Genomic DNA, 17,325 nt, shown 5'->3' with positions numbered 1-17,325 from the left:
AGTACGGCTACCTTTCAAGATAGCGCAGAGAACTATGAAGGGACTATTCTGTAATACCACTGACACTGAGAATGACATCCCTTCTTATCGTCCTTTCTTCCTCATTCTACATGCCATTATTCCTCTTATCTCTACGTGTTTCCCATGCGATATTTTTTTTATTTTTTATATACAGCTATTTAAAAAATGTCGATGAAGGTTTTTGCTTCATGTTGTATGTAGCAAGCCCAGCCATAAATGCACTGTGGTCAAAGTGACTACAATCAGTAAAAGGTCACAACAATACAGAATTTTGAAAAAAAAAAATAAAGCTTTGTACGGGCGTTTTTTTTCCGGCTTTATATCTTTTGTGTTCATTGACATTGATTATTTCGTATCAATAAAATAAATTTCAAGCTAAATTCTTAAGCCATATGGAACAAGAAGCATATGCAACATGCAACAAAACCGGCTAAAACCTTTAATAACTCTTTTTGGAATTTTTGTATTTAAAACATTTAAAACATTGAAATGTGCACAGAAAAAAAGGAAACAAACAAATATGGGCAAAATCCAAGAACGCATCATTCGTTGCATCACGTCCAATAAATATTTTCTACATATAATACTTCTATATAAGAATATAATTGGGGTCTATTATGCTTCAATATATTTTGAAACGATTATTAAACAAATTAAAGTGTTCATCAGCATTAATATTCATGATTGCATCGAAATTTTATGTGATAAAAAGCAATGAGTTTTACTTCAGTTCCATATAGATAATCATTATATTTTTCTCTTTTTTTTTTATATATTAAAATACTAAATATTTACGTTACAGATATATTTTGGTATGTGAATCTTTGGCATTGTTGATCCTTTGCTCATGAATATTATTATAAATTGCTGTCTTTTTATTGTGTTGATTGTAAATATGTTTTTAGGCTTACCTTATTTTTTTCTGCACTAAATCAACAGCATCTGTTTTTATCTTATTGGTGTTTTAAAAGTAGCTAGTTTTGATCACAAAACGTGCAGAATGAACTTAGTGTCCATGTAGCATTTGTTTTGAACTTTATTCATAGATCTGACATGTTTTGAACTGTTTTGTAATTCAAAACAATAGATTAATCTAGCTGATGTTATGGCGCATGCCAAATGAAAAAACGAACTTAAAGTTCTCTTAGCCTTTACAGGAAACAGCTTTCGTTTTTCCTTCTTTTTCTTCCATGTTCACGGGAGATTTCCTTGCTTCTCGCGTATCAGGGTTCGTTGTTGTTGAACCCACTTTACTCTTGGATGTTTCTCCAGCATACGCTTGTCCTCGTGTTTATCAGATTCACTTTCGTCATCTTCTTGTTCTCCTTTCAAAATAGAGTCAACAGGGTCCTCATCTCTCTTTATGAACTTAAAATGCATCGGTAAAGACCCGATTCGCCCGCCATAATCGTAGCCGTAGCTTCGTGCAACCTCTTTTGCGACTTCTTCGTCGTTTGTGTCGAGTTCTACTGCCCAGACGTTAGTTAATTCATCCTCTCCTTCATTTTCATGTTTAGTTTCAGCTTTTGCAAGGCAACTCTTGTACTCATTGATATTTAGAAACAAAATAAGAAACGAAATAAAAGCTGGGAAAATTCCATTGAAAGCCATAATGCTTCTTCTTGTAATGCTCGCCAAAAATCCAGGCTCGTTTCGAAAGCAGAAAGCTACGTTTGAAGTCTTTCAACGATGGTATGTCGCTTGATAGCAACACAACAGTATGATCTGAATAATTAGGCCCATATCAATTATCCACTTTCTGATTGGTTAACAAAGCTTTTGATCCATCAATATTACCTTTTGTCTATTAATCATAACAGATGTGGGTCACCTGTTTGTAGTAAGGCTCTGGTCAACCTTTCAGACAAAATAAATAGATAAATACATTAAAAATACCTTCCAAAAAGGAAATTTATATACTCATCATTATATACTCAACCATCACCAGCCGGTACCATCAGTAATATTTAGCATGTAGTCCTCGAGCCCGAATGGCCTATTTTAGTCAGAACCAACTAGTCGGTCAAATGAATATATGCAACCAAGTTTTGAATAAGCCTTTTCACAGTTTAAGAATCGATTCCACTGCGCATGCGATTTTATCCCGAATTTCTACCTTCTTTTGTCTAAACCTTCTTTTGTTCTTAATTAAACAAAAGAAGGTGAGAAATTCGGGATAAAATCGCATGCGCAGTACTAGTGGAATCGATTCTTAAACTATGAAAAGGCTTAATAAAGCTAAATTTAATATTTGATTTTGAAAGCCGGCACTTTTCGCTGTTAGTAGGATATAGCTTATAGCCTAATAGTATATCATCCAATCAGGACGCTGCATTGATGATAGACCATCAATATAGTTGGATTTGACTAAATATATATTTAGGCACTGCCTAAAAGTGGAGTCTCGCATCCGTCATTAGTTTCGGTCCCAGATCCCTCTCCTCCAAAGGCGTTAGTGGAGAGGGCCCGTGAAGATGTGGGACTGAAAATAGCTGAGACGGCTGCCAAGACTACTTCGTACTTGGCTCTGTACGTACCAACAAATACAACAACAACTCGATCGCCTGATGCTCGTTACGTCAGAAATACTCAACCGCCAACATTTATCATTATAGTTAATCAAAATTTGTGGCTAAAGCTCATTCATGGATACAATGAAGGTGTGGTTCGACCAAAATAGACAACTGAAATGTGGACATGGTGATAATTTCTTTTAAAGAGGATCCTTCTCCTTGTCTGGCAACATTTATGTTTATACTTTTTAATATGTATTTATAAAACAGTTGAGATATCATTCGCGCATTGAATTGATTGGCTGGCTACTGGGATTATGTCAGAGAACAGAGACACGGTTGCGCAAAATGGTATAAAAATATGTTATTAAAAACAATATAAAACACTGATTTTCTCTGTATTGTGATATAACTCTTGGAGCTGTACAAACGACGTAGAGAACTCGAAAAGCAAGAACAACACGTAATGCTCTACAGCTCCCAGCGTGTTTGTATCACATTACAGAGACATGCGCGCGCGTTTTATTTGCTTTAAATATGTATTTATTTATTCAAATGACCAAGTGCGTAAAAAAGCATACAATGAGAAGAATATCCTCATATGATACAAAACCTGGCATAATATCTATATCATAGTCATAGTCAAACCCCACTTTCATCATTCATTATCAAACTACCAAATTCTGCATTTGTGCTCTGGATTCATGGGAGAACCCAAGGGACAACCGAAGGCTTCTGCAAACTCTGGTATGTTTTGAAGAGTCGCGTTAACCCTATAAAGAGAAGAAATATAAATAAAAAAATATTTAGATGATATAAGTAGATGATTGAATTTAGATGAATGGCTTACTGTTTGATACTTGTTTACATTGCCCAGAACCAAGGAGGGTAGCTATTGCGGCTTTTCGTATGTTACTAATAGGCTGTTGCTATTCATGTGTTACTAATAGGCTATTGCTAGTGATATGTTACGAATGGGCAAGGCAAGGCAAGGCAAGTACCTTATTGGTGCTGGTGCATGGATTCCAAATAACGAATATAATCTGCCTCTTGGTGTGAAGCTTTCGCACCAGATCTTTTCAAATAAATAAATAAATAAATAAATAAATAAATAAATAAATAAATAAATAAATAAATAAATAAATAAATAAATAAATATTATGTATATTGAGTAATTAAGTATATATAATTTATATCTATGGCATGGGTGCTGGGGGGGGGGGGGGGGGGGGGGATACCTAGAGAGGATACCTAGAGAGGATACCTAGAGAGGATAACTATATTTTATGGAGAATTACTTAATGTGCACGCTAGTTTATCGATCAGTCCTTACCAAACATGGTACACCCCCCTCCCCTCCCGATTTAGTAATGTATCCTGCTGTACGCTATTACTGTACTCTATACCCTTTTTATTGCAGACATAAGGTGTACACATAAGTGATAATTCATGGTTCCGACTCAGAGATTAGCGAACCAATCACCGTTGCAGCAGTTTACCCAATGGAATTAAAATCTCGTCCCACAAACAACTACACAGTATCTGTTTTAATGACTAAAAGGATTACAAGGCAATTTTCTATTCTGTTCGCAGAACAGTTAACAAATTACAATCAATGTTCTGCGATCAGAGTTAAATTCCGAGATATTGTAAATACTTTGTTAAGCTTGTGGGACATAGCAACGGTAATCAAAGGAAGTCGGAACCATGAATCAGGTGAAAACACATTTAAGCAACAACAGATAAAACGTTATCCAGAGCTTTTCTGGGTAGTACATGTGCATCCGGCCGTATCTTAGGAAAGGTATATTTTTTATAATTTCTGGTTAAGTGATACACGTTTGATGAAGAGAAAAACTAATTTGAATCACACCTGTGCAAAGCTGATAAAAAACACTTGGGTATTTGTCAACATGGTGGCGTGAAGCGGAATTTCTTCCCCATTCTTTCTCGTCCAGTCGTTATATGCCTGAAAAAAAATCATGGCGAGATTAAAAGGTGAGTAGTGAAATCAGGACAGAAACTCTTTAATGGACCATTTTCGAATTACTTAAATATCGCTGTGTTCCTTAATCACAGACTCATTTGTGTAAGGTTAGCCTAAGCCTCCTTCGCAGGCGTCCCTTGGGGCCGTTCTACAAAATCCCCCGCCAGGGATTTTAAAGAAGCCCCAAAGGACGCCTGCAAAGGAGGCTAGGTTAGCCTTAGTTCAGTGTACAAATATCCACAAATAGCAACAGTAAAGTAAAGAATGCAAAACTTCAACGATACAAACACTTTGAAATTCCAAGGACCTTCACTGGAAAACACGAATATTCCAAGTAGGTGTATAGGAAATCGAGGCTAACCCTGTAGAACAGATATTTCGAATGCGAAGTATTGTACTATCCGAATATGTGCGTTGGTTTTGAGGGATCCTCAATAAATCGAGTTTCCAAATGTTTCATGACTAACGCTCGAAAATTTAACATGTGGGGGGGGGATTGGGAAGAAGAAACATCTACATATACCTGTAAAGCGTACTTAACACCTGCATTATCAGCTATATTCTCCGAAAGAGAGGATAGGCCATCCACCTGGAAAAACAAAACCAAAATGGAGTAGATTGTTTTCACTCCCCCGACGTGTCGGGCCATTGTGGTGACCGTGTCACGCTTCCGATCATTATGATCTGATAAGCTGTGATAATAAACGACTTCTCTCTTTCTCTCTTTCTCTCTTCAATGTTTTGAGCCCCTGGTAGGAATTTAGGCTCCGTTCACACGTTCACAACATAAAAGAATACATGTGGGGATAATTGAAAACAATTCGAAAACGAACGTAAGGCCATTAAAAAAAAGTAAAATTTAAAAAAACTGGATTCGTTTGGAGGGATTATTAGTGTACGGAATCTGCATAATATTCTTACTTCATATCCATAAAATGTTAAGTTACTGTACTGTTCGATCAAGCACTTGATTTTCTGATTGAACGCTTCTCTAGTCTTCTTCGTCCACCAGGCCACAAAGTTACCGTGCTTGTCATATTTGCTTCCTGGAAAATTCAAGACATCATTTATCATTGATCATTCACTAGTCTAAGTTTTAATTAAAAATGTCTTCTCAAGCCCAATCATACAGGAAAACGTTTTAGACTCAAATCAATCTAAATATTTTTCTAGTTTTACACGTGACCACTTACGTCATTTCATGTTTTGTTTTTTTCCTTTTCCTTGTCAGAAGTGTACATTCTTATTGGTCAAGTTGTAACAACCAATCACGTCTTTCCCGTACCTTGACTGAGCCTTGTGCATCTCTAAACATCCACTTACCTTGGTTGTCAAATCCATGTATTATTTCATGCCCTATCACTGTTCCAATAGCTCCATAGCTAGCAGCTCTGTTTTGAAGAAAGAAAAGCATAACTGAGCAATTAAGAGTAAAGGGAGGATCCAGGGGGTACGTTGAAGATTAGTCCAACTGTATATGTAACACATTTAAAAATGGCATTGTATTACTTTAATTAATTATTATTATTATTATTATTATTATTATTATTATTATTATTATTATTATTATTATTATTTTATTATTATTATATTCATTATTATTATTTTTTATTTATATAACAATGGTACCTTAAATAGTATTTGTTGTAAAATGGAGGCTGTAAGATACCAGCAGGAAAAACTAATAAGGAAAGACTAGTGTTAAATACTAAAACTGTACATTAAAGTGTAAGTGTTACGTGACAAATGTGTGTTCCCACTGTTATCCCCGTGACGTCATCCATTGTTAAAATAGTAAAATACAACGTGCAAGATCTATAGTTTATTTTAGGTTGTCGATTTTGCATGATTTGGGAAATGATTTGTAAATCACGTCAGCGTTTTCAAAATCCTCGACTTTTGCTAATGCCATAGGCTTTCCTTCACCAATGCCTAACTTTGGAAATTGTTTTGCAATGTACGTATGCGTTTACAAGGAAGACACCCAGCGATGGTTTTAGTGTGGACGCAAAGCCAAAATGCATCGAAATGTATGCGTATTCGAACGGAAAAAATATATAGAAGGGGCCTTATAGCGATTTATTAAAAATGTACCATCCAAAATCATATGTGCATACGTGGTAACTTATACTCGTACAAGATTTTTCGAAAGGAATAACTTCGTGCCATGTGTATTGAATTCAAAGAATTTTTAATCACAGGTGTGCGTTTAACAGAAGAACTAAAGGTCTGTTAATAAAACAAAGCTGGGAACACAAGACTGGAAATGTGTTTCGATACATACCAATTTTGTTAGACACAGGGGTGTAAAAGGCATTGATATTAATTGGTGCGAAGTCCCATCTGTTTAAAAATAATCAATATTAACTACGGTATCTTTTAATACACGTTTATAATAAATGGATGGATGGATGGATGGATGGATGGATGGATGGATGGATGGATGGATGGATGGATGGATGGATGGATGGATGGATGGGTGGGTGGGTGGGTGGATGGATGGATGGATGGATGGATGGATCGATGGATCGATGGATGGATCGATGAATGGATCGATGGATGGATGGATTGATGTATGGATCGATGGATGGATGGATGGATCGATCGATCGATCGATGACATCCTCACTTACTCTGCCTTATCAAGTGTGGTACCAAGTCTCATTACATTTCTTCTGAAAGAACCTGCCAGTACTGAAAATACATTCTCAAAATATGTGCGTTCATCAATCCTTATCTGAAGCAAACATGAATAAATAAAACATCAAAACTGTGCCGACAAATTCTCTTATATTCTGCAAAGTAGTAAATAAAATCCCTGGCGCGTATCATTTTTTTCCCGTTGTGTCTTATATATCTTCCCTTGTTTTCTTTAAAAAAAAGGTAAACTCTTTTTTTCTTATTTTTGTCAATCAGTTGATTCCTTTCTTAAGGATTGAGGCATTGTAGGTCTTTTTGGTGTAGCAAGCTTTATTGCATTCTGGGTTAGAGTTTCTGTATTGCAGGGTATTGTTAAGATCCCAGCTTATAGTTCTCGGCTATTGCTTTGTTGTCTTCATGAATGATTCAGGTGCCCTGCAACACCAAGACAGAACCAGCATTGACAAAAAACATGCTTGCTTAAAGGTGTCGGCACGATTATAGCCGCGACGATTTGAGTTTCGTTAATGTGTGGAAGGAGACGCGTTGCGTGTTAGGTACATTATATAATTACCATCCATATAATTACTTTATATCCATAAGTGTTGCATTGATTTTGTCTGGTTACTCACATCTTCATAATATTGATCCAGTTTTGAGTCGTCTAGTATAAAGTCTGGAAATCCTATTGTTTGTATGATGTTTTTGGCCTAAAATATAACAGGATTGAAACGTTGACATACTGCATAGTAGAGGTATAGTATGTCCCGTCCCGTCCCGTCCCGTCCCGTCCCGTCCCGTCCCGTCCCGTCCCGTCCCGTCCCGTCCCGTCCCGTCCCGTCCCGTCCCGTCCCGTCCCGTCCCGTCCCGTCCCGTCCCGTCCCGTCCCGTCCCGTCCCGTCTCGTCCCGTCCCGTCCCGTCCCGTCCTGTCCCGTCCTGTCCTGTCCTGTCCTGTCGAGTTTCATATCATCCGTCAAATCCTTTCCACTACTATCATTCTTCAACACACCTTATCGATAGCAGCTAATTTGGATTTTTCCTCCATCCAATGTATATTCTTCATGCTACGCATTAAGGTGATGCGAAAGTTTTTAACGATTTCTTTGACCTGACAAGAAACGTGATTCATATAAAGAGTATGTAAGTAATGTCATAAAATTTCTTTCTTTCTTTCTTCCAGTAAGAATCTGGCTTCTGAATGGATGATTCGAAAAATGGTAAAATAACCTTAAAGTGTTCATGGTTCGAGTGTCTCCACAGTAAAGCTATACGCTTTTTTTACTTTTTAAATTCGAATTGCGACTAATTCACTGACCACTTTCTTGCTGTCACCACTGAATCTCTCATCAACGAACACCCTTCCCAGGGCCATCCCAAACTGAAGTTTCAATTGAAAAAAACAAACTTTTTCAATGGCCTGTTTATTGTACATCCCATCAGACTGAGTGTAATACTGTCGAAGAACCTCTTCAAAATCTTTGTTCAAATAAAATGCCGCTTTGTCGATGACCAGCCACGTGAAATAGTTGATCAGGGACCTGAAATCCATCAAACAAGTATTCATATTTATTGTTATATGCCAACTGTAAAATAACATTTTTCTCATACTCTAATTGGACGAGAGGAAATCACGTGGACTTGAAAAAGTTTTGACGTTTCCCCGGCAACGGTTCTCAGCGGGCAACAATATGTTGTTAACCAGTAATAACATTGCCGGAATGATTTCCCATTTTTCTAAGTTTTTATAAATCAAATAATCAAAAAATAATAATTAAATAATTACTTCGTGTTCATTGACAGTTTGTATATAACAATACTTATTGGCTGGAACCTCGGGAAAGCAGTGTGTTTGTGGTCCCTCGACGGCGATGTTTCCCTCAGTCAATAAGTGTTAAATATGTACTTATTAACAGAGAAGGAGAGAGCCAGACGGGAAAATATAAGGTTCTTGGTCATTTGTACGGTCCTCGCTGCGATCGGTCTGTGCAATTATAAATGGCCAAGAGCCAAATACTTTCTCGTTCGGACCGATCTAACTCAGTCAATAAGCATTTCATCATATGACCCAATCTTTGTCGTAAAAAGGCTGAAAAATCCAGCTAAAATTGATAAATACAGTGCGCGTAAACGAGGAGAGCCGGATGTGTTAACGGCCCGCTCATTTCAACCCACCTGGATCCAGTCCCCCATCACGTGGCCTTTTCCAAAGGATTTATTAGAGCGCGCAAGCAGGGCCGTACGGGTCATATGATAATTTAACTCATCATAATAGCAAGTTTTTCTGATCGAATAGGAGAATCACATGATGAGTAGAGTTTGTTTTGTCTCTCTTTATTCGAGGTCTATTTTCCGGTTTCTTCCGTTTTGCTCCCTCCACGAAACATTTCGAATTGGTAATTAGCCGTGCCCTGAGGGTTCGATCAAGCAACCAATTCAAGTAGTTGTTTCAGGGTTCGACTGTGAGTTACCAGTGCACTGCCTTAGATCAAATGTGAATTTGCTTCAGGGTTCAATCTGTGGGTATAAGGTGTCCTGATTTAGCCCAGAGGTTGTTTCAGGGCTCAATCTGTTACCTTTTATTCAGCGAGCTTGTAAATAGTGATACATTTCTCATGTAATCAACATCGTAAACTACAATTTCATAATCATTTGTCATGTTCACATTGGCGTCCGCAAAAACTCTTCGAATATATTGCACCCAGTCTATCTGAAAAAGAACGAAAACAGAGTATTCATTAGACACTGGGACATAGTTCGGAATATCAAATGTCGAGTAATGGTTGTTTTGTTTTTGTTTACAGCTATTTCAAATAAAATCGGGGAAAGGTTTTGAATGTTGCATCTTGCATCTTGCATCTTGCATCTTGCATCTTGCATCTTGCATCTTGCATCTTGCGTCTTGCGTCTTGCGTCTTGCGTCTTGCGTCTTGCGTCTTACGTCTTGCGTCTTGCGTCTTGCGTCTTGCGTCTTGCGTCTTGCGTCTTGCGTCTTGCGTCTTGCGTCTTGCGTCTTGCGTCTTGCGTCTTGCGTCTTGCGTCTTGCCTCTTGCCTCTTGCTTCTTGCTTCTTGCTTCTTGCTTCTTGCTTCTTGCTTCTTGCGTCTTGCGTCTTGCGTCTTGCGTCTTGCGTCTTGCGTCATTTTATTCTGGAAAGATAGCACGCAGACAAAGCCCTGGGAAATTCTATATCGCTGTGATTGCATTAACTTCGCCTATAGTGCATTTTGGGCTTGTCATGCAAAATTCAACATTCAACATGCAATAGAATCTTTGCCAGCCTTTTTTGAAATAGCTTTATTTAGAAATAGTAAGCTGTTAATGTTTAAAATTCAGGTAAAGATTGTAAATGACTGGATTTAAAAAGTAAGTACCTTGGAAGTCCTGGTGATATTTTCAAGTTCTCGTAAAGTGATCTTTTTATAAAGTTTGTCCTTGTCGAACTGGTAGTATAACTTAATTTGCTATGGATAAGACAAATGAAACACCGTCAGTGGATAGTGAGCTCGCAGCAGCCCGGTATGACACACCATCAGTGTGATAGTGAGCTCGCAGTGACCGGTTATCACACACCATCAGTGTGATAGTGAGCTCGTAGTAGCCGGGTATGACACACCATCAGTGTGATAGTGAGCTCGCAGTAGCCGGGTATCACACACCATCAGTGTGATAGTGAGCTCGTAGTAGCCGGGTATGACACACCATCAGTGTGATAATGAGCTCGCAGTAGCCGGGTATATAGCACCATCAGTGTGATAGTGAGCACGCAGTAGCCGGGTATATAACACCATCAGTGTGATAGTGAGCTCGCAGTAGCCGGGTATATAGCACCATCAGTGTGATAGTGAGCACGCAGTAGCCGGGTATCACACACCATCAGTGTGATAGTGAGCTCGCAGTAACCGGGTGTCACACACCATCAGTGTGATAGTGAGCTCGTAGTAACCGGGTATCACACACCATCAGTGTGATAGTGAGCTCGCAGTAACCGGTTATCACACACCATCAGTGTGATAGTGAGCTCGTAGTAACCGGGTGTCACACACCATCAGTGTGATAGTGAGCTCGTAGTAACCGGTTATCACACACCATCAGTGTGATAGTGAGCTCTCAGTAGCCGGGTATGACACGCTTAATCTTATCAAACCCTGAAACAGCCTTGCGACTGATCAATCAGGTCATGGCTTACTAAAAAAATTTCAATTTTTTCAAATCACATTTTTAAGTTTAGCTTGGTGGGTTGGTAATGCAGATGGATAAAAAATGGAGAAACCAAAGAATACCCTCGATTCGAGGGAGAGACCTAATGCCCACTTACATGTAATACTATGTAATCTATGAATCGATTTCAAGACCATGCGGGTGAGAGGCGAGCACTACACTAGCACCGTGATTTCAAAATCATCCTAGCTTCATTTAAACCTGGCCTAAAAGAGCATGACCGTAGTAGCAAGTCATTTGATTGATAATTTTACCTTCGCATATCTGGTTTTCATTTCTATGATGTCTTCCAGGTCCCGCTGCAGGTCTGGAGTGACTTGCGCACCAACCAGAACACTCATATTTCTCATCTTATCTTTATAGAGGTCCTTCCTCTATTCACGGGGATTTTGAGAAAAAAAGAAAAAAAACAACGGATAATTAGTTTACCTTGGACAATGGATACTGGTAATGCATCGAAAACGCATCACGCGTCCACACTTAGTTTAGCATTTTCACAAGCGTAGATAGCGATGGGAAACAATGCTATATTATCATCTGCACCGTGCGAAAACAGATGTGCCGGTATAAATGACGTCACCGTTTTCAGAAGCCTGAGTTTCCGCTGAGTTTCTGCGAAGCCGAGGGAAACATCGAGACTCTCGGGAAAACAAAACTAATTTCCCGAGGGACCAGACATTAAGCGTTTTGATATATAGCAATAGCCCACTTCTGAGATATGCTTCGCTTGTCACACACAAAGGTTTCAGTATGAGGCTACGTGCTAAATGCTCAGTCATTCGTGACAGGCGGTAAGAATTAATTTAATTTAGCACGTAGCCTCATACTGAAACTTTTGTGCGTGACGAGCGAAGCATATCTCGGAAGTGGGCTATTGAGAAATACTGAGGAGTCAATTCACGAAATAAGAACATTTATTGAGGGAGCAAAATGAATGAAAACTGACAAATGATTTTACAAATACAACTCACATATGGTCTTGTATTTCTATACCATAATGCGAGGAGAAAAGCAACATTTTTAGCCGCTCTTTTCGTATTTTGTGAATTATTTTTTCTCAATTAAAAGCCTGTATTTAGTCTGTAGAAACACTGAAAATTCTCTGGGTTTTTTGCTTCGAGCTCCATTCGCACTGAAAATTCTAGCAAAATAATCGTGATTGGTGCAAAATACACGCAACCATCTTTTTTCGCGTTCTAATCGCGTGCACTTGTTTATTTTCACCATTCTTGTCACGTGCAAATTATTTGCCTATCGGGAAATAAGTAACTTATTTCCCGGTCGGGATACATTTAGATTTAACTAGTGTCACGTGGTCATCTTTCAACCAATGAAAGTGTTCGTTATATCAAAGAAAATCGTAGCTATTTTAACAATAACAGTTAATCAACAACTGGCCTAAAAATTAATAGTTAAAAGTCAATCTTATGATTTACTCACTCTTTGATTTTCTGTTGTGTTTTGCAATAACACTCTGGTAGGAATACCAAAACCAATTGATCGCTGAAACTAAAACAAAAAAAACAAAAAAAACAAAAGAACAATAACATATACTACTTATATCTATAATCTAGTAACGTGATGAAACTTGAAACCCAGGAAAGTACTCCTTGACCATTAACACAATTACAACCATGTGCTATCATGTGAAAACGATAAATTCTATTTTCTTATCAACCCGAATAACAAAATTCAAAAAATTGTAGCAAAATACATATACGAATGCCAAGAAGATAGAAGGGCAATGCTGCCACAGACAAGATATATAGCTAGGAAGCTTGACTAGTACGGCAAACTATTTAAAACACATCAATATGTATTTTGCTATTTTAGAAATTGAAATAATATGTTTAATATTTTCTGTTTATTTAGGAAAACACATTTATGTACTTCTTGTATACAGTGCCAAAATTATTGAGTCATTGTATTTGTTGTCGTTGTTGTTGTTGCTGTTGTTGTAAGATACTTACACCATCTTTTTAAGACACGTTACGTTACGTTACGTTACGCTACGCTACGTTACCTTACGTTACCTTACGTTACCTTACCTTACCTTACCTTACCTTACCTTACCTTACCTTACCTTACCTTACCTTACCTTACCTTACCTTACCTTACCTTACCTTACCTTACCTTACCTTACCTTACCTTACCTTACCTTACCTTACCTTACCTTACCTTACCTTACCTTACCTTACCTTACCTTACGTTACCTTACCTTACGTTACCTTACCTTACCTTACCTTACGTTACCTTACCTTACCTTACCTTACCTTACCTTACCTTACCTTACCTTACCTTACCTTACCTTACCTTACCTTACCTTACCTTACCTTACCTTACCTTACCTTACCTTACCTTACCTTACCTTACCTTACGTTATGTTACGTTACGTTACGTTACGTTACGTTATGTTATTTTATTTTATGTTATTTTATGTTATTTTTTATCTTTTTGTTTGCAGGAGACGAAACCATTATTCTGACCTACAAAAACAGACAAGCAAAGTAGAAAAGCAGGAAGGAAGGAAGGAAGGACGGAAGGAAGGAAGAAAACACGCTGCATGTTTTCATGCGCTATGACGTCATCCAGCCAACACCAAGGCAAATTGAGACTTACAGATATCACATACTGACTGCCATTCCTCAGATCCGTCTCCACACTGGCTGACACGAATGGATAGATTTTCAGCTCCTTGGTCAGTTTGGCGGCTGTATTGGTGATGTCAATGTTATCGAGGTCACATGTTCTTGTAATCAGACAGTCAAGGTTGTACTTTCTTAAAAGATGCTTTAGAGGCTTACTTCCACGGCGGTTCTTTGTTTCTTCATCCACACATGATTCAAAGTATTTGAAGGCCTTGTTCACTGCTTGTACCTAGAGATATTTGATGGAAGTTTGAATTCATGATGACAAGATCATGATCATGAAACAACATATCACCGATCAAAAATGCAAGCTAGCAAATGTGAAAAAAAAAACTAGAAAAGTCATAAATTCAAGCAAAGGCAAGCAAATAAGTGAGTGATTGAATAAATTATAAATGGAAGAACAAATTAATTATAATGAATAAGTGCTTGAATGATCAAATAATAAGCCAGTTCCTAATTTAAGAATCGTTTCCAGTGCGCATGCGATTTTATTAAATTATTAAAGAAAATTTAAACAAAAGAAAATGAGAAATGTCGGGATAAAATCGGATGCGCACTGGAAATGATTCTCAGACTACGAACTGGCTCATTGGATGAGGAAAATGAACAAGCAAACAAACAAAATATTTTTTTAAAAGGAGCAAACTAATTATCCCAAAAGATGAGCACTGAAAAGAAAACCATCAATCACCTAATTACCTTAGCGTATTTCTTTCGTTTTTCTTTGCTCTTGATCACATCATGTAGAAATTTCTCATTTTCATCTTCAAGCTCACTAAATCGATTCCACGTCATATGAAGTGAGTTAAACGATTTGCTTAGATTATTGTGTTCGATCCATTTGCCACATGCGTACTGATAGAAATCTTTACATGGATCCACAGTAGGGTTGATAGAGCTCAAAAGGTCTTGAAGTAAAAAATAGTAATTTGAGTACCATCTTCATTACCTCGCCCTTATTTCGGCCATTCTTTCATTCATCGGACATTAGCTAGCTCTGCCCTATTTTTTCTCTAGATTTATTGTACACAAACTTCCATAACGCTTGGTAAATAGAATTGAATCGCGGTATGCGCATGCGCCCGTACCGCGAAAAAACAAAACTTGGGTAGTAGAAAAATTCTCATAATTATGATGAATTGTTTATGAATTTATATAGCGCCTTTTCTATATGAATATAATCAAAGGCGCTTTACATTGAGTTGTTAATGACAGATTACGTTTTGTGCAATTTACAAGCATGAGAGATGGTTAGTATGAACTGTAGGCACTTTTACGTTCTTCCGTTGTTGGTTAATAATGATGAGTGTGGAGAGACGGGACCGCCATTTAAAGTGGACATTCGAGCCACTTGAAAGTCTAACCATTTGCAGATGTAATTACAAAGGCAGCACTTTCTCCTCAGTTATTTAAGACCCTGAGTGTCGACCTTCCGCACGAAAGTCCGATGCTCAACCAACTGAGCCAACCGATTTCATATGAAAATCTTTAGTTTTAGCGTTTTATTACAAACATTAGAAGCATTCTACATACAATAAAAACAAACCTTAGGCATGATATAATAAATTAAGATGCATTTATTCCCCTATAGGTAACCTTTAATAAATAAGATAATTCTCTGTGCTTTTGTAGTTGATTTTGGATTTTTTTCCCCTTTGTTTCTTACATGGAAGGCCGTGAAGTGGGATAACATTACATTCAAGCGCAATGGGTCTATTTTGTTCTGTTTCAATAAGCTAAGAAAATGCTAAATACCTAAGTTGACAGCTATAAATATAAGGTAATTCAGGTCAATGCTAAGAGGTGAAGTCAGACTTCACGTAACGTCACTGCAAGTCTAGAAATCCAAAACATCATAACATTTGCGGATTGTTAACTGATCATACATTCAATGTACGAGTAACTAATAACCAACCTGTGGCTGTCTGTAAGCAACCAGGCGTCCAGCACGAGGCAGATTTTGTCTTGGACAATTTGGAATTTGCTTCTATAACTTGTCCATCATCGTAATGTTTCGTGACACAACGCGTTATAGCAAGCCCCAAAGACATGAACACTATAACTGCACATCCATGCATTAATATTTTATAATACACGCTATGTCTGAAGAATCTTGTGGAAGAAGCCTTAAGTTCTAGCATCTCTGTTGCTTTAGTACACGCGTACGTGCGTAAGAACTAGACGACGACTGAACCGCTTGTAGAGGTCATTACAATATTATAGGTCGTTAGATGCGATTAAATTTCAATAATCGTTACACGATCGAATCTCGATCTTAGCATATGAGTTCTGCATATGTCAAAGCATCTTGTCCTACCAGAAAGATTACTGAGGGAAGCAGCTTCCCTAAGCGTTACACGAACACACTGGAACTTAGAGATGATATTAGTAAGATGAAAAGAAAGCTAAGGCTGCGTTCATAATGTACGGCAGAGAGGGGGGCAGGCGAAAATTTGAAATGCCCAGAATAATTCTTAGCACCCCCCTTAGAGCCATGCAAAAAAATACGATCCCCCCTAAGCAAGGCTTGTAGCTTCTTCCAAAAAATGTGCTTCCCCTCCCCCCCCCCCTCATTTTTCTAAAAAAGATTTGCCCATCCCCCCTTTTTTCCTACCAAAATTTTCCCGATCCCCCTTCAATTTCACCTGACCCCCTCAATGCAGCCTAAGGGATGGACCATCGAATAATTGAGGGGTGTTGCAGGGATTTATGTTGCTCGATATTTTTTATCTACTCACCCCACCAGCACCACCACTCTTCATTTATCTAATGGTCCGCCTCTAAGGTTGTGACCGCGACAAAAATTCGATTAAACTGATGAACAAAGTAAGGAAAACAAAGAAAGTGATATGTAAAAAGATAATTTAAAATATTTAATTGCCAAAAAGAAAGACTAAGGAATTAAAGGGAAAGGAAGGAAGGAAGGAAGGAAGGAAGGAAGGAAGGAAGGAAGGAAGGAAGGAAGGAAGGAAGGAAGGAAAGAGGAAGGAAGAAAGGAGGAAGGCAGAAAGGAAGGCAGAAAGGAAGGAAGAAAGGAAGGAAGGAAGGAAGGAAGGAAGGAAGGAAGGAAGGAAGGAAGGAAGGAAGGAAGGACAAAAAGTAAGAAAAGAAAAAAAAAAAAAAAAAAAAAAACGAAGAAAGAAAACTAAAGAAAGTAATTAAGAAATACAAAAAAGGACTGAAGAACATAACTTTTCCCTTCAATATTTTATTGGTCGTTTTCTACTGATAATAAGATGGATCGATATTCAAAATAGATGACACATGGGGTAAATTGTCTACCCACAAGATTCAGT

The 17,325-nt window shown here is 37.9% G+C and overlaps 1 protein-coding gene across 2 annotated transcripts; it reads right to left on the bottom strand.

Annotated features, from left to right (window-relative positions):
• Positions 1 to 437: 437 nt before the first annotated feature.
• LOC116304939 (endothelin-converting enzyme 1) lies at positions 438 to 16,229 on the bottom strand. Of its 2 annotated transcripts, none has more exons than XM_031714742.2 (20): positions 15,945 to 16,229; positions 14,729 to 14,937; positions 13,998 to 14,255; positions 12,819 to 12,887; positions 11,633 to 11,752; positions 10,532 to 10,621; positions 9,735 to 9,868; positions 8,477 to 8,699; positions 8,171 to 8,269; positions 7,793 to 7,870; positions 7,154 to 7,257; positions 6,806 to 6,864; positions 6,151 to 6,202; positions 5,845 to 5,912; positions 5,443 to 5,567; positions 5,045 to 5,110; positions 4,408 to 4,503; positions 3,536 to 3,609; positions 3,212 to 3,307; positions 438 to 1,878 (listed from the first exon to the last, which is right to left on the bottom strand). In XM_031714742.2, the coding sequence occupies exons 1-20, from the start codon at positions 16,168 to 16,170 to the stop codon at positions 1,833 to 1,835; spliced, it is 2,292 nt and encodes a 763-aa protein (XP_031570602.2). In that variant the 5' UTR covers positions 16,171 to 16,229; the 3' UTR covers positions 438 to 1,832. The 2 variants fall into 2 exon arrangements, with proteins under 2 accessions (XP_031570602.2, XP_031570604.2); XM_031714744.2 differs by having other exon boundaries at positions 8,567 to 8,699.
• Between the last annotated feature and the right edge of the window lie 1,096 nt (positions 16,230 to 17,325).

Source organism: Actinia tenebrosa, unplaced genomic scaffold, assembly GCF_029948245.1.
Source record: "Actinia tenebrosa isolate PJP-AT-01 unplaced genomic scaffold, QUT_ActTen_1.0 PGA_scaffold14__42_contigs__length_11649687, whole genome shotgun sequence".
Lineage (NCBI taxonomy): Eukaryota > Metazoa > Cnidaria > Anthozoa > Actiniaria > Actiniidae > Actinia > Actinia tenebrosa.
The sequence above is the reverse complement of the archived record's forward strand: the minus strand, read 5'-3'. Positions and strand labels throughout refer to the sequence as shown.